The sequence below is a fragment of the Cajanus cajan genome, chromosome 9 (assembly GCF_000230855.2).
Source record: "Cajanus cajan strain Asha chromosome 9, NIPB_CcT2T_4, whole genome shotgun sequence".
NCBI classification, from domain to species: Eukaryota; Viridiplantae; Streptophyta; class Magnoliopsida; order Fabales; family Fabaceae; genus Cajanus; species Cajanus cajan.
The window spans coordinates 21,561,775-21,584,454 of NC_138525.1; the positions used below are offsets into that span (position 1 = coordinate 21,561,775).

Consider the following 22,680-nt stretch of genomic DNA (forward strand, 5'->3'; position numbering starts at 1 on the left):
CATTTAAAAAAAAAACTCAAACACATGTTGGTAGCTATGTATTATCATATAAGTTACTTGATTGAATTTAAAACATTAAATATTTTAAATTAAATCTCAACCTTTATTTTTTTTGTTATCATAATGATATTTCTTCAAAAAGTTAGGACATTAACTCCCATATCTGTTTGATGTACCTGTCATTGAAGTTGTTTCGAGTTGTAAGATTGCATTTTGGGGAATGTTATTTATGAGATTACACATACAATGAGTCAATGACGTGAATATCACTCTATGGTGTCATTTTGCTATACCTATGGTCGAGTTATCATTGAATTGTTCTCAACGACTTAATTATCTATTAACTTCGTAGTGATTTTGTTCAAATTATAGAGTTTTAAAAAATGTATTTAATTAAAATTTAATATTTAAAATTTATTTATAAGAAGAAAGAGTGAGAGAAAGAAAGTTATTAGTTACATTACATAGCAACTTCTAACAATTTTATGAAAATTATACTACACATTAACCGTTTACCATGAGGATACAAATATAAGAAAATACTAAAATATTATTTTCTAAAAAATGCTTATGTTTAGAAATATAATTTGAAAATTATATCACATTTAAAGCTCACTTTTTTAAAATATAATTTTACAACTAAATCAAGCAGAAACAATTTTTGTATTTTTTTCTGTCTTCTTAAAACAAAAGAAAGCTCATTAAAATAAAACAGGTTGATAAATATACTTCATCCATCACCTCCCATGCATTAATTGTTCAAATCAAGAGTAGTGGAGGAATCTAGGTACAAAAGTATAGCCAATCACTTCAACAAAAAGCTATTAAACACGTAACAACGATTGAAATCATAAAAAGGACATCTCACACTTTCCATCATTGCATGATTTGATTCGAACTCGTTTACAAAATTTATATTTTCAATGTTTAGTGTTTAAATTCGCCGATTGTTTCGGTAAAGAGGAGTAGAAAGGAATAGGAAGGAATATGGAAATAATTGAATGAAAACAGATAAAAGTAAAGTATAAGTTATAATTATTATTATAGTAAGATTACGTAAAAAAATAAAAATATATTTTATATAGTTGAAATTTTATGTAAAAATAAATAATATAAATGATTCTTATTTTACCTTTTTCTTTCTTTCTTTATGTATTGTACTATTGAACTTTTATATATATATATATAATTTAGTAGTATAATGTTAATTATTTTTATAATTGATTATGTTCGTTAAATCGACTTTTGTATACACAAATTGTTATAAAAGAAAGAAAAATAGAGAGAACAAAGAAGATAATATAAGATGAAGAAAAGAATCTGACTTGTGTATTATCTTTGAGAGAGGAGTAACCTATTTATAAGTACATGTGGTAACTGAACAATTACACAATAAAGGGAATAATACATAACGGAAATATAAATGGTAATGATTAATAATGAATATTGGCATCCACTAATTAAGCCACTAATTATTATTCATAACACTCCCCCTTGAATGTCCAATATTTAGAATCTGCCTCGTTAAAACCTTACTAGAAAAAACCCCGTGGGATAAAAACCTAGTGAAGGAAAAAGAGTACATCATTCATAAATATTTATTTTTCCCCCTCATGCATACAATCTTTAAGATGACGGAGTCCAATCTTGTGTATCATTTGTTCAAAAACTTTTCTTTGAAGTGACTTTGTAAATAGATTTGCTAAGTTGTCACTTGAGCGGACTTGTTGAACATTTATATCACTATTCCTTTGAAGATCATGAGTAAAAAAGAATTTTGGTAGAATATGCTTTGTTCTATCTCCCTTATGTATCCATATTTCAATTGTGCAATACATGCAACATTATCTTCGTATATAATTGTCGATGTCATTTTTCTAGAAGATAAACCACAAGTTTTCTGTATGTGTTGAATCACAGATCTTAGCCAAACACATTCACAACTTGTCTCATGTAATGCTAAAATTTCAGCATGATTAGATGAAGTGGCTGATATGATTTGTTTTACAGATCGCCATGAAATGGCTGTACCATCACTTGTGAACAAATATCCTGTTTGTGATTTACCATTATGAGGATCTGACAAATAACCTACGTCTGCATAACCATTTAGTTCTGTTTGGAAACATTTGAATATAATAACCCCATATCCATTGTACCTCTAAGATAACGAAGGATTTGTTTAACTCCATTCAAATGTCTTCATGTAGGTGAAGAATTATATCTTGCTAACAAATTAACAGCAAATGCTATATCAGGTTGTGTATAATTAGCAAGGTACATTAGTGCTCCTATAGTACTAAGATATGGTACTTCAGGACCAAGTATTTCTGCATCCTTTTCTTGGGGTCTAAATGGATCTTTATTAACATCTAAAGATCTTACAACCATGGGAGTGCACAATGGATGTGATTTGTCCATATAAAACCTTTTAAGCACCCTTGTTATATAAGCTTCTTGATGTAAAAGAATTCCATTTTCTAAGTATTCAACTTGCAGTCCTAGACAAAACTTTGTCCTTCCCAAATCCTTCATTTCAAATTCTTTCTTTAAGCAATCTATTGCTTTTGAAAGCTCTTCAAGAGTTCCAATAATGTTTATGTCATCTACATAAACTACAATTATGGCAAATCCGTTTTCAGATCTTTTTATAAATATACATGGACAAATTGGATCATTTTTATATCCTTCTTGTAACAAGTATTCACTTAGTCGATTATACCATATACGATCTAATTGATTTAGCCCATATAGGGACACATTCAATTTGATCGAATAATCTTCTCTAGAAATTACATCTTTAGGCAAATTAATCCTTCTAGGAGTTTCATATAAATGTCAGCATCAAGAGAGCCAAATAAATATGTTGTAACTATATCTATTAGATGTAAATTAAGTTTTTCATGTATAACCAAACTAATTAAATATCGAAAAGTGTTTGCATCCACTACAGGTAAATCTGTCTTCAAAATCAATATCGGGTCTTTGTGAAAAACCTTGAGCAACTAGTGTTGCTTTGTATCTCACAATTTCACCATTGTCATTTCGTTTTTGCACAAAACTCATTTGTATCCAATTGGTTTTACACCTTTTGGTGTACGTAGTACTGGTCCAAAAACTTTTCGCTTAGCAAGCGAGTCTAATTCTGCCTCAATTTCATCTTTCTATTTTGGCCAATCATTTCTTTGTCGACAATCATTAATGGACTTTAGTACTTGATCCTCGATATCATTTATTACATTTAGCGCTATATTATATGCAAACACGTCATTAATATTGACATTGTTTCGATTCCATCATATTCCATTCATGACATAATTTATTGAGATCTCTTCATTTTCAATAATTTCAAGTACCTGAGGTTCTTCTGGAACTAGAATATTAGTTATGTCATAAGAATCTTTTTGAGTTTGTACATCCTCAATTTAGTCATTTTGCTCTTTAGCTCCCTTTTTTATTCGAGGATTCTTATCCTTGGAACCAATTGGTCTACCACACTTCAGGCGTATTTGTGACTCGTTTGTAGTATTAAATTGTCCAACAGGGACTTCGACTCTTATTGGAGCATTAGCCGCTAGTACATATGACTTAGTCACCCTTTTTGCATCTGTGAATACATTTGGTAATTGGTTGGCTAGATTTTGCAAATGAATTATCTTTTGAACTTATAATTCACATTGTTTTATACGAGGATCAAAATGAGATAGTGATAATTCATTCCAACTAATATCTTTTTCTAGGTACTTGTGTTCTCCCCCTGATGTTGGGAAAATCAACTCATTAAAAGAATGAGATGTGAATTCACCAGCATTATCCAAACAAATTTTCTTAATTGGATAGTTAGGAAAATAGTCCACATGGGGAGTGTATTAGTCCACAAATATAACCTTGTATCCCTTCTAAAAATAAGATAGATTCATCCCCAATTTTTGCTGGCGATGATCTGATTAATAACTTCCCTTGGGAACAAGCAGTACATGAAAAAATATTTGATTGAAGAATCTCCTGGCTCTTCAATAAATGTCCACATGAATTTTCAATTATTTTTCGCATCGTGATAGTCTTAGGGTGACCCAACCGATCATGCCAAACCTCAAATTTATTTTGATTTGTAAACTTATAGTTTACAATAGTATGTGTTTCAACTGTATTAATATACGTGCAATACAGTCCATAAGAAAATGCAAATAATTTTTTCAATACTTCATTTTTATTCAAGTGGAGTTTCGTGACATAAAGATATTCTACATATTCTTCATTGTTTGTTTCAATATAAAACTCATTTAAACGAATATCCTTGAAACTCAATAACTTTCTGTAAGGCTTAAAAAAATATAATGCATTTTTAATATGCAACTTCGTGTCTTTCAGTAATAATATATTAGCTCTTCTGGAGCCTTCAATTATATTTGTAGTATCATATAACATTAATTTCTCGCATTATTGAATATGAGAAGACAAAAATTAATACATTAGAACATTCACTTCAGGGAATGAAATAATGCTAGTTAAAATGGTCTCTTGCATAAAAAAATCTCAATATTTTGTTTTAGCCTTCAAGAGACAATACACCAACTAAGGATATTTCTTAATCTTTTTTTTTTATAAAAAAAATTTGCTACTTTTGGAGCAAAATAGAAGTATGAAAAATATAATTATCTCACTTCCAGTGAGAAAATATCCTTTTATTTTCATTGTTGCATAATTATCTCACTTCCAGTGAGAAAATATCCTTTTATTTTTTATTTTTGCACAATTATCTCACTTCTGGTGAGAAAAAAAATGCTTAAAATTTCTTAATTTGACAATATTTTCTGGATCATTGCAAAATCGTTATATGTGTATATATATAACATTCATAGAGAATTATATAATTTTACAACACATATCATTCACGGAGAATCATTCAATTTCAAAAACAAAAAAACAAAATTTGTTCTTTCAGTTTCATTTTTTTTTCACCATTTTCCCACTTCTGGTGAGAAAAAAAATAAAGTAAAAGAGGTTGAAGATTCTTCTTTGATATTGTCTTCTAGACAGATTTCAAAAATGTATGAAGAATTTCTTTATTTAATAGTGTCTTCAGGACTATTATAATGTCTTCAAGAGTATTTGATTCATAACAATGCAAACAATACAAATTTTTGATAAAATCTTATTATGGAAAATGAATAGCTAACCTTGAAATATTTGTCTTAAAAAATATGACCTTCTTCAATAAAATTCTTCACAGCTTTGTCTTATAGTTGCAACATCAATAACTAAAAGACTATCGTGCTGATAACGTGTTAGAAAAGAAAGAAAAATAGAGAGAACAAAGAAGATAATATGAGATGGAGAAAAGAATTTGACTTGTGTATTATTTTTGAGAGATGAGTAACCTATTTATAAGTACATGTGGGAACTGAACAATTACACAATAAAGAGAATAATACATAATGAAAATATAAATGATAATGATTGATAATAAATATTGGCATCCACTAATTAAACCACTAATTATTATTCATAACACAAATAACATATCAAATAATATATTAGGATCTTCACCTCTATTATACAAATAACGTATAATAAATCACCATTATAATCCGACATAATTAATTAATGATTATGGAATGTATATAGTTGATTTATCAATTATCATACGAGCTAAAATAAATTGAGAGTCAAAGAAGTGTGAGAAGGTTATTCATCATTCAACTTTTTAACACCTGAATTTTGCGTAAATCCACTCATAGGGTAAAAAATTCATCAATAAGACGTACATCAAATTCATCACAATTCTCGGCAAATTCTCTCTTCGAATACACATTTTTTATTTATTAAATTCATAATAATTCATTCCCCCTCATCTTAATTCCCTATTAAACCATTCCCACTAATTAAACACATAGTTAAGTCGGCTTTAGGAGTTAATCAAGAAAAAGAAAAGAGATGACTAATAATTATGAACTTAATACAATTCATACATGTGATGTGATGCCTTATATAATATTATATCTTCAAAGAGAAAAATGAACATTTTAAATTTATAAATCAAAGATTTTTTTTTGCCATGTATCAATTCTTAAATCAAATAAAAAATATCATTATCCTCGCTTATATAGGTTTTATAAGAGTATAATTATTCATGTTACTTTTTCTTAGGGAGTTAAAAAATGTGACTTTTTTTTTTAAATAAGTTATATCAAACATCTTAAGTAAAATTAAATGGAGCGGGACACTATTATTTTGCTTGGTGCATTTGAAAAAAGTAGTCTAATTCAATAAAATTAAGTACTAAGAAAGTAAAAGGGAAATAAAAAGATGCGTACTTTTGTCTACTAAAAATAAATTAATAAAATTTACTTCATTTGATTTTAGCTTTTAAAAAGTAATTTTTTAAATCTATATCTATGGTTAAGTTATATTTTATAAAATACATCAAACAAAAAATAAAAAATACATAAATTTTATGATAAATTACACTTAATGAGACATAGAAATATTATATTATCATCTTTTATATTTTAAAAGATATCATTTTCTCCCAAAAAATTATATATATATATATATATCACTTTAACAACTTTTTTTAAAAAATTTATTAATTTTTTTTTAATTTTCATTATAAAAAATATCATTATCAAAAACATCATATACAATAACATCCTTAAGATAACCTAATTTTAAAATATTTATATCAAGCTATAGTTTTTTTTCTCATTTGATATTATGTTATTGCAAAACTTGTATAAATAGAAGCAAAATGTGTGAATGAGAGAAAGAAGAGTGTGATGCATAATAAGGTTGAAAAACAAGATTTTGACTCTCACAACACCACAAGGCAACAACAATAGATATTTAGAAATAGTACTTGCAAAGTCGCATTTATCTCAGAGATAAACAAAATGATTTTGATTGAAAAGGGCAAAATAGAGACAAATATTCAACCTTATGATTTTATTTCAAAATGTGTAGGTTATTCTTCATTCTTATAAAAAGGGATTTCATAGTTCAAATTTGTAATATAATACATATCTTCAATATCTTTCTCAAGTCATTCTATATATTATAAGGATAAAAAGAATTCTTATTGTTATCTTTTCTTCGGCTCACATATTTGTTTCAAGTCTAAGGTCATAAATAAAGGCAACTCAAGCTTAATTTACAATAAATTGAATGTATATTAAAATTATACCAATGTCCAAAACTTCATTCATATATAAGATAACATTTTTGAAGGAGGTGCATACTTAGACCTAGAAGTAGGTTTTTAGACCTAGAAGTAGGTTTCTATAACAAGTGGGATAACAATATACTTTCCATCATCACTTTTTTTCATCCCTTTACCATTACCACACTCTCTTTCAATCTTCTAACACCTTCGACCTCTTTAACTAGAGATGAAATAAAGATTCGATGATTAATTAATTAAAAAAAACAATATAAAAAAATATGATGATAGTATGATATAATATTTTCTTATGTGTTTTAAATTTTAAGTTATCATTCTTTATATAATTTTCACACATTTATAATACATAATATTTAGTTCTCAAATCAATATCCAGAAAGGCTACTAAAGTCGTTTGAATTCAAATCCAACCGTTTATAACCTTTAAAATAATAATAACATATTATAGAATGAAAATTATTATAAAAGACCCAAAATTAAGATATTTTTTTTTCTTTACAAATTGTCTTTATTGTATTTGTGTGTATTCATGTCCATAAAGTATTGTCAAAAGCCCATCATAAACTTATAGGCCCAAGTTTTTCTAAAAGGCTGGGTTTTATGTGAATTCCCAAATATACCCTCCCAGTTTCTTCTGTTCTGCTCATTCTTCACACACTCCCTCTTCTCTCTCTCTCTGTCTCTGTTCTTGGGCTTCGCTGCATCAGATCTCGCACTCGCAGCATCACGATTTTCTTCCTGTAAACTTCAACATTCTCTTTCAATCAAATCTCTCTCTCTCTCTGAAGCTTCTGGTTCATGAGCCATGGCTGCAAACGCCCCTATATCCATGAAAGAGACCATAACGGTTAGTGTTTCTGTTTCCCGTTCCCACTGTCTTCTCAATATCCCATTTCCATTCCAAAAATCAAAAGTTTTTTCATTTTCAGAAAATGGGGTTGTCTGTTTTTTTTTTTTTTCCTTTCCTTCTTCAGATCCCAATGCCACACAGCGTTGCCGCCATTCCATTACAGTGGCCCAATTGTGAAGTTTCCACATTTTTGGATTTCTATATTTTGATTTGTGATTTGGTGTTCTTTTTGCAGCTGGGAAGCGTTGGAATCAACCCGCAATTCATTACATTTACTCATGTGACAATGGAATCAGATAAGTACATATGTGTCAGGGAAACTTCACCTCAGAACAGTGTTGTTATCATTGACATGAGCATGCCAATGCAGCCTTTGAGACGGCCCATAACCGCTGATTCTGCTTTGATGAACCCCAATTCTAGAATTCTTGCTCTTAAAGGTAACACTGGAGGCTCTGATTTGTGTTGGTAGCTCCCAATTGCTTCTTATGTATGTTATCTGATTTTGTGGTTATTTGAAAAACCAAAATGATTGCGTAGCAACGTGCGAATCCACAAGTTGTGCGTGTACTCATTTTATCATGGTGAATGAGTGTTGTGGTTCATGCCATTGTGATGTGATAGTTAATGATTTGGATAACTGCAGCTTGTGTATATATGGGTTTTATATGTCTCATGAATATGAGATTCTATATGCAGCCCAAGTTCCGGGGACCACTCAGGACCATTTGCAAGTTTTTAACATTGAAATGAAAGCAAAGATGAAATCGTATCAGATGAAAGAACAGGTGTGAATTTGTCAATGATTTAGGATTAGATATGATCAATTTAAATTACTGCTGTGGCAACTTTGCGGGGTGATGCAGGCCTAATGGCCAATTGCAGCCAATGTGATCTGCAATCACGATTTATGTGGGCCGTGGCAGCCACCACAACCAAGTTGTTGTGGCTGCATCGCGTGATGTAGTTTGAAATTTAAATCCTTTGATCGTACCTTTTAGCAATCTTCTGTAAGAATATGTGTTGGATATTATATGTGATTAATGATTATTAATTATCATGTGTTTGATGTTACATTTCCTTAAGGTTGTCTTTTGGAAGTGGATAACTCCAAATACACTGGGAATTGTCACTCAGACGTCTGTATATCATTGGTCAGTTGAAGGTGAGTTTTTATGATTCTCTGTTATATGTTTTATTTTCCTTTTGTCTTACAGAATTATATTTTATATCTAAATTTGACAATTGAACGTCTTATACCAACTTCATACTATGCACTGGAATCTTTTAGGTTTGTGTAGTTAATATCTATCATTTCTTATATTTTAGGTGATAGTGAGCCAACAAAGATGTTTGACCGAACAGCTAATCTGTCAAATAACCAAATTATCAATTATCGTTGTGATCCTAATGAAAAATGGTTGGTTTTGATTGGAATTGCTCCTGGTTCACCAGAGGTATGTAGTTTCTTTCTGTTAATGATTTTAAGGCATTGACTTTTTAGGTGTTAGAAATTCCTCCTTTCAGCATTTTAATAAGCTGCAAATTTTGGGAATCTTACGGGTATGGCCATTTTAATAAGCTGCAAATTTTTAGAAATTCCTCATCTCTTGAAATGTAGTAACTGTAGGGGCTATCTTCATTTGTTCACTTGGGTAGACTTGTTTTGCAAATTATGGGGTGATGTAACAAACGATCCCATCCCTCTCTTTCACCATAAAGGCCTGTTTGGCAGCTAGGATATGATAATTATCCTATCTTGTGATAATCCGCTATTTGTTTTGCCATCAAGATATGATAGTCTTATTCTATTATGTTATTCTTGTGTATTTTTTATTCTGAGGGGGAGCTGACCAACTGGGTTAGAAAACAATAGGATAGGATAAACTATACTCCCTTCCCTCTATGTACATTATGTCATTATGTCATGTATTTTAGTATATTATAATTATATACAAAATAGTAAAATATATATAATAAATATAACGTATCTAATATTAAATATTAATTTATCAAATATATTATATAATATTAATTTATATAGTAATGTATATAATATTATATTATATATTAAAATGAATATATTAATTTATATAATATAAGTTATAAAATTTACATTAAACATTTTATATTATATATAATTATAATAATTTTGACATGTAAATTTAAACTATATTATTAACTAAACTATTAACATAAAAAATTTACTATTTAATTTTTTTTTGAATAATAATTATAATTTTAAAAATATTATATGATTTTTATAATTTAAAAAGTATTATATAATTTTTAAAAAATATTTTAAATAATTTTGTATTATATAATTAAAATCATATTTTTAATATAAATTTAAAAAATTAAATTATTTTTTTTAAAAAAATTATATGTAATTTTAATGAAACAAAAATTGTTATTTGAATATAATTTATACCACATCTTATTGGTATATGTTAAATAGAAAACACATAATGTAATAATGCTGTTATCTTGTTTGTTATCATGATGTACACCAAACATGTGATAGGATTAATGTTTATCATGCTCGTATCATATCCTACTCTAATATTATATCCTGAGACCACCAAACGGGCCCTAAGAAGTTATGCATTCAAAACTTTGTTTTGATGGGTATGTGTTAGTAATGTAAGTAGGCAGTTCCTATCTGATTTTTTCCAAAATGTATTATAGATCACTCGCTTGTTATAAATTTTTTCCCATGATAGTCTATGAATTAGCGTATACTTCATCATTACATGTCAAAGCATTTGAGTTACAAGATATTAATGTTTCCTTTTTTAATTTTATGAATTAGATATATATTTATTGTTTACTTGGAAACTTTTTAAGGGTTTTACACATGCAATATTAAGATATATAAATTCCAACAACACACCCCCTTATGCCTATGGCTACAGGCATGGAGTGTGAAAAATGCGGGTTGGCCCACAATTGATCTAGGACCGATTATGATACCATCTTAGGATTTGGGCTTGGAGCTAACTCAACCCACAAAATTGGCTTGTAAGGTAAGAACTGCTCAAGCCTTACAAACACTACTTAGGTCATATCATTAGGTGATGTTGGACTAAACACACCCTTCACTCCCAGCACAATGAAGGTGCTGGAGGCTCACAATTAAGACAATTTAGGGGTAACCATAATTAAGGTGACTTTCCAACTTATTAAATTAAGATATTCAGGTTTTTCTTGTGACGTAAATATAATTGATCCATTTCTAGTTATTCAATTAATGGTTTGTATCTATATTTTCCTAGCTTTTATTTTGGTATTATTTTTGCTCAACCTTGTATTGCAGTCTATAGTGCCTTTTCCCCCCCACTTCTCAGTTATAATATTTAAAGGATTTTCTTTACCGTTGTGTACTATCTAATTCTAACAAAAGGTTAGGGTGTACTCTTTCTTTTTAAGCTAATGAGTGTTTCTTTTTCTACCTTAAGAGAATTGTTATCCTCCTTAGACTAGTTCTTGTACCTTATTAATATAAATGTTTTTACTAATTAATAAATTATCTATCTATATTTTATAATTAAGAATTACATATATTTTGAAAATTAAAAGTCCCTGAAGATACATTTTTGATGTGATTTAAAATTTAAATTTCAGATTATCAAACCTTATGCGATTATTAATTGTAAGAATAATTTTATCACATTTTGTTGGCTGTAGAGACCACAACTAGTAAAAGGAAACATGCAACTCTTCTCTATGGATCAGCAACGTAGTCAGGCTCTTGAAGCACATGCTGCCTGTTTTGCTACGTTTAGAGTAATTTCTCTCCTTTGTTATTCATTTATATGGATATCAAATGTGATTTTTAGTTTTGCTGCTAATTCAATGCTGTTTGATATTTTTAATTTATGTGACATGTAGGTGGCTGGGAATGATAAGGATTCTACTCTTATTTGTTTTGCATCAAAGAGTATGAATGCTGGACAAGTTACATCAAAGATGCATGTCATTGAACTTGGTGCCCAGCCAGGTATAAGCACGGCTAGATCATTTTATAGACATAATTTTTAGAATATTGATTCAACTAATTAATAAAAACAGGGATCATGTGAAGTGCCAGAGGTCATTAACATTGTTCACTGTTAACTACCTTCTTCAAATGGAGTAAAACCTAAAAATATTTTGGAGTAAGCTATCACAAAAGTTATATCGAAATCTATGATTGAGTGTATTTTATTGATATTACATTTAATTACACATGCATTCTAAGTTTAGGCTTCTCTATATTTTTGCTTAATTTATTTTTATTCTTTTATTTTGATGCTTTAAACATGTGAATCTTTAAGAATGAGATATGCTAAGGTAAATGTTTTTTTTTTCCTGAAAACTCATTTCTTGATGCCATCTGGTATATTGTGGCATTTGTTGTTAGGCAAACCATCATTTACTAAAAAACAAGCAGATCTGTTCTTCCCTCCGGACTTTGCTGACGACTTTCCTGTGTCAATGCAGGTATAAGTGTGAACTTCAATGGTCAATTGATATTTTCTCCATTCTTGACAGTCATCTTGTAAAATATATATTATGTTTTGTTTTGCAGATTTCAAATAAATATGGATTTATTTATGTTATCACAAAGCTTGGACTTTTGTTTGTCTATGACCTGGAAACTGCAACTGCAGTTTATAGAAACCGAATCAGTCCCGATCCTATATTTTTGACCACAGAAGCACCATCAGTAGGGGGTTTTTATGCCATCAATAGACGTGGTCAAGTGTTGCTTGCTACAATAAATGAAGCATCCATTGTACCTTTTGTTAGTGGCCAGGTAAATTATGTATTATGTATGTTTTTGGGTAATGGATATATGGGAATAATTCTTTGGAACCTGCTAAATGTTTCTGGAACTTTTGCAGCTAAACAATTTGGAACTTGCTGTTAATCTGGCTAAAAGAGGAAACCTCCCTGGTGCAGAAGAATTGGTAATACGAGTTACATTGGGTTAATGTTGTGTTGTTGTCAATATTGTCAAACTTTATACATGCATATTGGCTGGTTGATTTTATTGAGTTGCATGAATGTTATATGAGAACTAGAATTATTTTCACTTTTCGGTGTATTTTTTTTTGCCTTAATATGTAGTATTTGTAGGAAAAGCATTCCAGGAGTGTGATCTTGAACAATTATCAGAAAGGTGACTGGCATAAAAGTGAGAGAGAATTATAAACAATATATTATTTTGTTGGAGGCATATACTTGTGTGTGTAGTTTTTTATGTTGAGTACTAGAAAGGTCACTTCCCAGCTTTTTAAGTTCAAGGTACAATGGTTTTTATTTAAACTCAAATAAATAAATAAATAACCTGTACTAACTTTTCTTTCTGATCAAGGTACCATGGTTTTTATTAGCAATTTTGCATATAATTTACCTGTTCTAACTTTTCTTTCTTCCATGTTGATTTGACTAGAGGGAATTGAGAATCATGCCTTTTTTGTTTTTTCTCTTGGCTTTTATAATTTACCTCAGTGATTGTCATGTTTCTGTCTTCTCAGGTTGTCAAGCGGTTTCAAGAATTATTTGCTCAGACCAAGTATAAGGAAGCTGCAGAGCTTGCTGCAGAATCTCCACAAGGAATTCTTCGAACTCCTGAGACTGTTGCTAAATTTCAGGTATACTTTTGTTTTAAGATTTTCTCTGTTCATGCTGGCACTTCTTGTTCCTATTAAATGTTTTCTCTCAGTTATGTAGTCACTGTAGTGTTTATTTATATGGGAGTTTAATATGTTTTATTTTTTTTTATCCAGTTCTTGATTTCTTTTATCAATTTTTCAGACTGTACCTGTGCAAGCTGGGCAAACACCACCACTGTTACAGTACTTTGGTACTCTGTTAACCAGGGGAAAACTCAATGCTTTTGAGTCATTGGAACTATCACGGCTTGTGGTAAATCAAAACAAAAAGAACCTTTTGGAAAATTGGCTAGCAGAGGACAAACTTGAATGCAGCGAGGAGCTTGGTGATCTTGTGAAGGTTCTGATAGAAACTTGAATTTATTCTGTCTCTTTTATCATTTGAGTGTGTATATATTATTAATTTATTTTAAGGTTAGGGGGAAAACACTAGTTATTTCCTGTGATTCACGTTTCGTTGCTTATTGAAAATTCTGATTACCATTCATATAAATTTGAAACTAATTATTATTATTATTTAGTTACAAAAAGCAACTGTTAGACAGCAGGAACAAGAAGATACAAATAGGATGTTAAAAGTGTATTATAGGAAGAAGGGTACAAATAGGAATTAAACTTATTTTATCCTTGGACCTATTAGTTAGGTTTTCGGTAACAATTAGTTAGTTTAGGCCTTCTTTAAATAAGCCCCTGTTTAGGCAGAGAGAGAGGAGATTCTTTTTTCAATTAGTTTCCCAACTGGACAGATTCCAGTGTGAAAGGAGTAGCCTCCTTTGTGTACTCATTTCTTCTCAAATTCAATAAAGTTCAGGGATGAATAATGCCCTTTTCCCCTCTATCCCCCCCGAAGACCTAACAACAACTGTTTTTTTTATTTTTTATTTTTTTATAATTGAATGGAGAAACCGTCACACAATGTATAGACTATTGTAGTCTCCATCTTTCTCACACTTCTGGCTACTGCTTTAGACCTTTAGTGCACTATGACGATACTAATGTTAATTTCAAACTCTGGGTCTTGTTTGGATGAGCTTATCCAAATAAATTTTGAAACACCCATATAATCTGTTCTGGCTTATTTTCACTAGCTATAAATTGAAACTTACGGAAATAAGCTTCTGTGAAAGCTGATTACAGCTTAAGAAGGTAATTATTGTTGCAATAGGTTTTGACTAATTTAACCATAAATTATCGAAATTCCATCCTTTATAAGAACTTGCTGAAATGTTTATGTAAACACTATTTAACTTTTTTAGTTGGACTGCAGTTATGACATGACAGTAGTGCTTTTATTTGATTAGCTCTATGGTGTACTTAAGCGGTCTATCCAGACAGGAGCTTGTTTTCCCTCCTTTCCCCTTTATTGGATATTTGCTTTTGATGCTTTAATTTCCATTTTTATAAGGACACAGGCACAGGCATATGTTGCATAATTTTTATTTCCTTGGGGGGAATTAAATGTCTGTTCAGTTTGCTTTATTTTTATTTACTGATCTTTTTAATCTTATGAGACATGCATATAATGCAGACAGTGGATAATGACCTTGCATTGAAAATATATATTAAAGCCAGAGCCACACCGAAAGTTGTTGCAGCATTTGCTGAGAGGAGGGAGTTTGACAAGATTCTGATATACTCAAAGCAGGTTAGGAAACAATTTTTTTTATTAGGTTTTATAGGATCATCCGATCATGATAATAGTGGTATTGTGAGTTATAATTTTGTCTCATTACATATTCTAATATTGTTTTACAGATGTTAATGTATTTTGTCTCTTTTATTTGCTGAAGGTCGGATACACGCCTGATTATTTGTTCCTTCTGCAAACAATATTGCGGGCAGATGCTCAGGTTGGTGGTTTCTTTTAGAACTAAAATTTGAAATGTTTATGCCTTACCTTCTATTAAATTCTTTTATGGTACACTTGTTTTTGTTCTAATCACAGTTTATCCTGCATAAAAAAATAGCACTCATGAATGACAGTTAAATTAAATGCATCCAAACGGAAATGGTTGTATACTGTTTATGATGCTTACCTGGTTACCTTTATACAATATCAATTATCTTGCTAGTTTACTCCTTTTTTATTTGTTTATTCAGAACTTGTTTCATTGCAGGGTGCTGTAAATTTTGCTCTGATGATGTCCCAAATGGAGGGGGGTTGCCCTCTTGACTACAACACAATAACTGATCTCTTTCTTCAGGTTTATATAGTTTTATTCTATTGCTTTAATGACGTTGGGTTCATTGTGCTCTCCTATCATTTATATTTCTTTCGACCTATTACTTGAGCCTGTACTACTTTTTTAAAAAAATTAATGTAATGTTTTAAATAGAAGAATGAAAAGTGCTTGAGAATGAAATAACTTTATCTTCTGCTTATCTTCTGCTTAGTTGAACCAGGCCTTCTCTTTCATAATATCTTCTGCTTTTGAAAATTAAAAATGAGAATCTATAGTAAACCATGACTTTTCTTAAAACTTTGGTTAATGTTTTTTATAACTATCTTACTAGATATTGGCTTATTTTTCCTTTAATTTTGAGAATTGAGGACATTTTGTTAAAATAAGAACCAATAATTCCCCTTTTTTTTTTTCTCATTAATTTATGTGCTGGAATTGGTGACCCTTATTTTTGTTTATATGTTTCTTCTGTTGCTTTCTAGAGGAATTTAATCCGCGAGGCAACTGCCTTTTTATTGGATGTGCTGAAACCAAACCTTCTGGAACATGGATATCTTCAAACGAAGGTTTGCTATTTTTATTTTCTTTGCTGTAATCTCTATCAATTAAACCAAACCTTTTTATTGGTGTTATATATTTTCTTAATTTTTTTGAAAATTTTTAATATTTACTATCTTTAGGTGCTGGAAATTAATCTTGTGACCTTTCCAAATGTTGCTGATGCTATATTGGCCAATGGCATGTTTAGTCATTATGATCGTCCACGGATTGCTCAGCTTTGTGAAAAGGCTGGCCTTTTCATACGGGCTCTTCAGGTTCTTAGCTTCTTCTATTCTATTGGCCAACTGTTATTTCTTGTCAGAATAATTTCTTGAACCTTCTCATTTGTTGCTTGTGCAGCATTATACTGAGTTGCCTGACATCAAACGAGTCATTGTGAACACACATGCTATTGAACCACAGGTTTCAATTTCATTATTTCAACTTTTCAAGTGCTCAAGTGACTGGATCTATCTAAAAATTGTTATATATTCTTATCATGAAATGATTTTCAGGCTCTAGTTGAGTTCTTTGGAACTCTTTCGAAAGAATGGGCGCTAGAGTGCATGAAAGATCTTTTACTGGTTAACCTTAGGGGAAATCTTCAAATAATTGTGCAGGTGATGTACTAAGGCTTAATAGTGGGTATAAGCTTTCTATGATATTTTTTTCAAGTATGTTTTTTTGGGATTTTATAATTTCTATAAAAGAATCTTACTTGCAGACTGCTAAGGAATATTGTGAACAGCTCGGTGTTGATGCATGCATTAAACTCTTTGAGCAATTCAAGTCCTATGAAGGACTATACTTTTTCTTGGGTGCATATTTGAGCTCTAGGTATTTCTTAAGGGACAATGTACATGACATCAATTCTCTACACAAACTACTTTTGTGTTTCTATTTTTCTATTTTCTTTTCGAATTTTGATTTTTAATTTTGTCTTGCTCAGTGAGGATCCTGATATTCACTTCAAGTATATTGAAGCAGCTGCTAAAACTGGACAAATTAAGGAGGTAGAGCGTGTTACTCGGGAATCAAACTTTTATGATGCTGAGAAGACCAAGAACTTTCTAATGGAAGCCAAGCTTCCAGATGCACGACCTTTGATTAATGTGTGTGATCGTTTTGGTTTTGTTCCGGATCTCACCCATTATCTCTACACCAGCAACATGCTTCGTTATATCGAGGGATATGTTCAAAAGGTAAATTTGTTGTGAGGGCTGGTGTATAATTTTTGTGATTCTCATTATAGGAGTAAATTTTAAATCTCTCTAGGCTAATCTTAAACATGAATTTCTAATGTTATACTTCTTGCATATAGGTAAATCCAGGAAATGCTCCTCTAGTTGTAGGACAGTTGTTGGATGATGAATGCCCTGAAGATTTCATTAAAGGTCTTATACTTTCAGTTAGGTCTCTTCTTCCGGTTGAGCCTTTAGTCGAAGAATGTGAGAAGAGGTGTGCAAGTTTTTTTCTGCCCTGTACCCCTAAATTACCATATTATTTTTTCTCATTGAACTTTCAATGCGCAGGAATCGTCTCCGCTTGCTTACTCAGTTCTTGGAGCATCTTGTAAGTGAGGGAAGCCAGGATGTGCATGTGCATAATGCTCTGGGTAAAATTATCATTGACAGCAATAACAATCCTGAGCATTTTCTTACAACCAACCCATATTATGATTCCCGTGTTGTTGGTAAATATTGTGAGAAACGGGATCCTACACTTGCTGTTGTTGCTTACCGAAGGGGGCAATGTGATGATGAGCTTGTTAATGTTACCAATAAAAATTCCTTGTTCAAACTCCAAGCCAGGTGTGTACTGTCCTTCGTTAAGGTGTGATTGTATTTCATGTTAGTTTGGGACACTCATGTTATTTCTTGATGTTTGTGACAGATATGTTGTGGAACGTATGGATTCTGACCTTTGGGAGAAAGTTCTTAATCCTGAGAATGAGTTTAGAAGGCAGTTGATTGATCAAGTGGTGTCCACTGCTTTGCCTGAAAGCCAGAGTCCTGAGCAAGTTTCAGCTGCAGTGAAAGCTTTTATGACCGCTGATCTTCCCCATGAGTTGATTGAGCTTCTCGAAAAGATTGTCTTACAAAATTCTGCTTTCAGTGGAAACTTTAATCTGCAAAATTTGCTGGTCCTTACTGCAATCAAGGCAGATCCTACAAGAGTCATGGATTACATTAATAGGTTGGACAACTTCGATGGCCCTGCTGTTGGGGAGGTGGCAGTAGAGGCACAATTATATGAAGAAGCTTTTGCCATTTTCAAAAAATTTAATTTGAATGTTCAGGCTGTAAATGTCCTACTAGATAATCTTCGGACCATTGATCGAGCTGTGGAGTTTGCATTCCGGGTTGAAGAAGATGCTGTATGGAGCCAAGTAGCTAAGGCACAGCTAAGAGAAGGCTTAGTAAGTGACGCAATTGAATCATTCATCCGTGCAGAAGATTCCACTCAATTCTTAGAGGTTATAAAAGCTGCTGAAGATGCAGAAGTATACCATGATCTAGTAAGGTACCTTCTCATGGTTAGGCAGAACAACAAAGAGCCCAAGGTGGACAGTGAGCTTATTTATGCATATGCAAAGATTGATCGGCTTGGAGAAATTGAAGAGTTTATATTAATGCCAAATGTTGCTAATTTGCCAAATGTTGGAGACCGTTTGTATGATGATGCTCTCTATGAGGCTGCAAAAATTATATTTGCTTTTATTTCTAACTGGGCTAAGTTAGCAGTGACATTGGTGAAGCTTAAACAATTCCAAGGTGCTGTTGATGCTGCTAGGAAAGCAAACAGTTCAAAAACATGGAAGGAAGTTTGTTTTGCATGTGTTGAGGCTGAGGAATTCCGCTTGGCTCAGATTTGTGGTCTCAATGTCATTATTCAGGTGGCATTCTTTTTTCTAGAATATTTTAACATTTTTTTAATCTTTACATTGATAATCCAGTTACCCCTGCCCGAGTCAAAATTTCAATAAAAGAATTTACCCCTAATATTGCAACTCTTTATGCACAAGTTATTGAGTTGTGAAAATTGGGAAATGTAGAACATTGACAACAAATGGAAGATATACTGTTGATTAGTTTGTTATTTTCTTTTGTTTTGATTGCTAATCTCTCTTTATTGTTATGAAGGTGGATGATTTGGAAGAGGTTAGTGAGTTTTATCAGAACAGAGGATGCTTTAATGAACTCATATCTCTAATGGAGAGTGGACTAGGACTGGAGCGCGCCCATATGGGTATCTTTACTGAGTTGGGAGTTCTTTATGCAAGATATCGTTATGAGAAGTTAATGGAGCACATTAAGTTGTTCTCAACTCGGCTTAACATTCCCAAGCTTATTCGTGCCTGTGATGAGCAGCAGCACTGGAAGGAACTTACATACCTATATATCCAATATGATGAGTTTGATAATGCTGCAACCACTATAATGAATCACTCTCCAGAAGCATGGGACCACATGCAATTCAAAGATGTTATAGTTAAGGTTGCAAGTGTGGAGCTCTACTATAAGGCTGTTCACTTTTACTTGCAAGAACACCCTGATATGATAAATGATGTTCTTAATGTGCTTGCCCTTCGTGTGGACCATACCCGTGTTGTGGATATAATGCGGAAGGTTTGTATGCCTCATTCTATTTTCAAACGTGTGAAGTTTTAATCTTATTTTGGTGAGGTTAATGACTTTTTGTAAATATTTTATGCAATAATCTTATTTGTTGCTTGAATTTTTGTGGTTTTTTAGGCAGGCCACATCCGACTGGTTAAGCCATACATGGTTGCAGTTCAAAGCAATAATGTGTCTGCTGTTAATGAAGCTTTGAATGAAATTTATGTTGAGGAGGAGGACTATGATAGACTTCATGAATCAATAGATCTGCATGACAACTTCGATCAGATAGGTCTTGCACAGAAGGTGAATCTCCCATATCTTTTGTCTTATTTCAACAAATTGCTAAAATTGAAATATGAATCTTACTGTGAAACTTAGGGGTCTTTTGGCTTGAAGAAATGTTTGTTTTTTGTTTTCAGTTTCTGTTTTTACATTTCTTTACAAAAATGTCACTTTATTTTCACTTTGCATCCTGATTTCAAAAGTTTGCGTAGGAAAAAGTGAAAACAGAAATTTTTGTAATTAAAACAGAAAATAGTGAAACAACAGTTTTGTTTCCTATACAAATCTTTGAAAACAGAAAACAAAATGGAAGCAAGATTACATTTTGTAATTAAAAGTAAAAACAGAACATTTTCTTAAACCAAACAACCCCTTGAAGTTTGACCATTTATTGATTGGCTATTTGGCTTTAACAATGTGTATGAGCAGATTGAGAAGCATGAGCTTCTCGAGATGAGGCGTGTTGCTGCTTATATTTATAAGAAAGCTGGAAGATGGAAGCAGTCCATTGCTTTGTCGAAAAAAGACAATCTTTATAAGGACTGTATGGAAACGTGCTCTCAATCTGGTGACCGTGAGCTCTCCGAGGATTTGCTTGTTTTCTTTATTGAGCAGGTCTATTTTTGATTTCCCTTCCTTGAAATATCACTCTGGTATTCATATAAAAAAAATCCTTTCCAGGCACACTCTGCACTTTGATCTCTGCTTCAAATTAAATAGCTTTCATACATTCATTCCTTCACCGCACTATTGTTTTCTTTGTCATGCTTGCCTCCTGTCCTTTGGCCTTAATTTTTGACAAAGGAATCATGCTCATTATTCTCTTTGTATCTTTACAGGGTAAGAAAGAGTGTTTTGCATCTTGTCTCTTTGTCTGTTATGATATAATACGGCCAGATGTTGCTCTTGAGCTAGCTTGGATGAACAATATGATTGATTTTGCTTTCCCATACCTCCTACAGGTATATTTTTCACTGATGTTTCTTTCACTATATTTATTGGTGGATGATTTTTCTTCCTTTTGTTGATAACCATTTTTTAATATTTTCCCCCAGTTTATTCGAGAGTATACTGGTAAAGTTGATGAGCTTATAAAGCACAAGATTGAAACACAAAATGAGGAGAAAGCTAAAGAGAAGGAAGAGAAGGAAGTTATTGCTCAGCAGGTACTTCCCCACTCTATACTTTCCATACCAGTCAGATAATCTTTTTTTTTTTTTCGGTACATATTTTTATCTTAGGCTTAATTGCATTTTTTGTCATCCATATTTCATAATTTCACAAATTAACTTTTGAAACTATACCTTTTGTCACCCAACTTTCAAATTTTCACATATTTTGCCACCAGTTAGCTGATCATCTCACACTATTAGTTGATTGTTAATGTGACACAGACTCTTGACGTATCATGTTGATGTAACACATTGACTACTTATATGAATTATTGATGTGGCATATAGATGTTGATGTGTTGTATCATCAATCAATGTATTATGTCCGTGGTCAACTAATGGAGCAACGGCCATCTAACAAAGTGGCAAAAGTGTGAAAGTTTAGTACAATTTCAAAAGTTGATTGGCAAAATTCACGAAATTGTAAAACTTGGGTGACAAAAACTTGCAGTAAATCCTTTATCTTATTATTTGACTATCAAATTAACACTTACAATTATCTCCAGAATATGTATGCCCAGTTACTACCACTTGCTTTGCCTGCACCACCAATGCCAGGTATGGGTGGAGGAGGGTATGCTCCCCCAACAACACCTCCTATGGGTGGTATGGGGATGCCACCAATGCCCCCTTTCGGCATGCCTCCAATGGGCGGCAGCGGCTCCTACTGATCTCTTGATTCAAGACGGGGAAAATTTTGCTAGAAATTTTACTGGAGAAACTAGATACATTGTTTTGAATCCACATGCATTGAGGACGAGTTGCTTAGGGCTAAGGAATTTAACATGGAGAATGTAAGCATCTACCATACCTTCCAACCACTGATGCTTTTTTCCATTGAAAGTTTTAGGTTCTTATTTCTTAAGTCAATGGCTGAATAGATTGGGTTGTTCGATCAATTCTGTGAGAGATGATTGAATCTTTGAGGCTTTAGTTTGGTTGCTGTATGTACAGTTGATTCTTTTTCACTTATAATTCTTTTCTTAGTTGTGTAGTCATGTAAATGTATTCTGATTAGGATTTCATACAAATTTTATTCATTTAATTTGGTATATCCTTTTCCCTTTCATAGATTTGGTTTACATTCACCAATTATTCGAAAAGGTCTTTTTGTGCAGGTTACTATCCTTTTCCCTTTCATAGATTTGGTTTATTGTTGTTTATCAGTTATCCATATTTGTTTAGGGAAT

The 22,680-nt window shown here is 31.6% G+C and overlaps 1 protein-coding gene across 2 annotated transcripts; it reads left to right on the forward strand.

Moving 5' to 3' along the window:
• Nucleotides 1–7,817: 7,817 nt before the first annotated feature.
• Nucleotides 7,818–22,559, forward strand: LOC109816020 (clathrin heavy chain 1). 2 transcript variants are annotated; one of them, XM_020380870.3, is made up of 30 exons: nt 7,818–8,027; nt 8,266–8,470; nt 8,730–8,818; nt 9,117–9,195; nt 9,360–9,487; nt 11,718–11,816; nt 11,922–12,030; nt 12,433–12,512; nt 12,601–12,828; nt 12,917–12,982; nt 13,553–13,669; nt 13,833–14,030; nt 15,219–15,335; nt 15,481–15,540; nt 15,808–15,894; nt 16,356–16,439; nt 16,554–16,688; nt 16,774–16,836; nt 16,929–17,033; nt 17,138–17,250; nt 17,363–17,615; nt 17,735–17,871; nt 17,946–18,224; nt 18,307–19,309; nt 19,557–20,042; nt 20,169–20,339; nt 20,748–20,933; nt 21,158–21,280; nt 21,374–21,484; nt 21,997–22,559. In XM_020380870.3, exons 1-30 carry the CDS (start codon nt 7,986–7,988, stop codon nt 22,159–22,161), a joined length of 5,118 nt encoding a protein of 1,705 aa, XP_020236459.1. In that variant the 5' UTR covers nt 7,818–7,985; the 3' UTR covers nt 22,162–22,559. The 2 variants fall into 2 exon arrangements, with proteins under 2 accessions (XP_020236459.1, XP_029130746.2); XM_029274913.2 differs by lacking the exons at nt 7,818–8,027; nt 8,266–8,470; nt 8,730–8,818; nt 9,117–9,195; nt 9,360–9,487 and adding an exon at nt 10,968–11,056.
• Nucleotides 22,560–22,680: the final 121 nt, after the last annotated feature.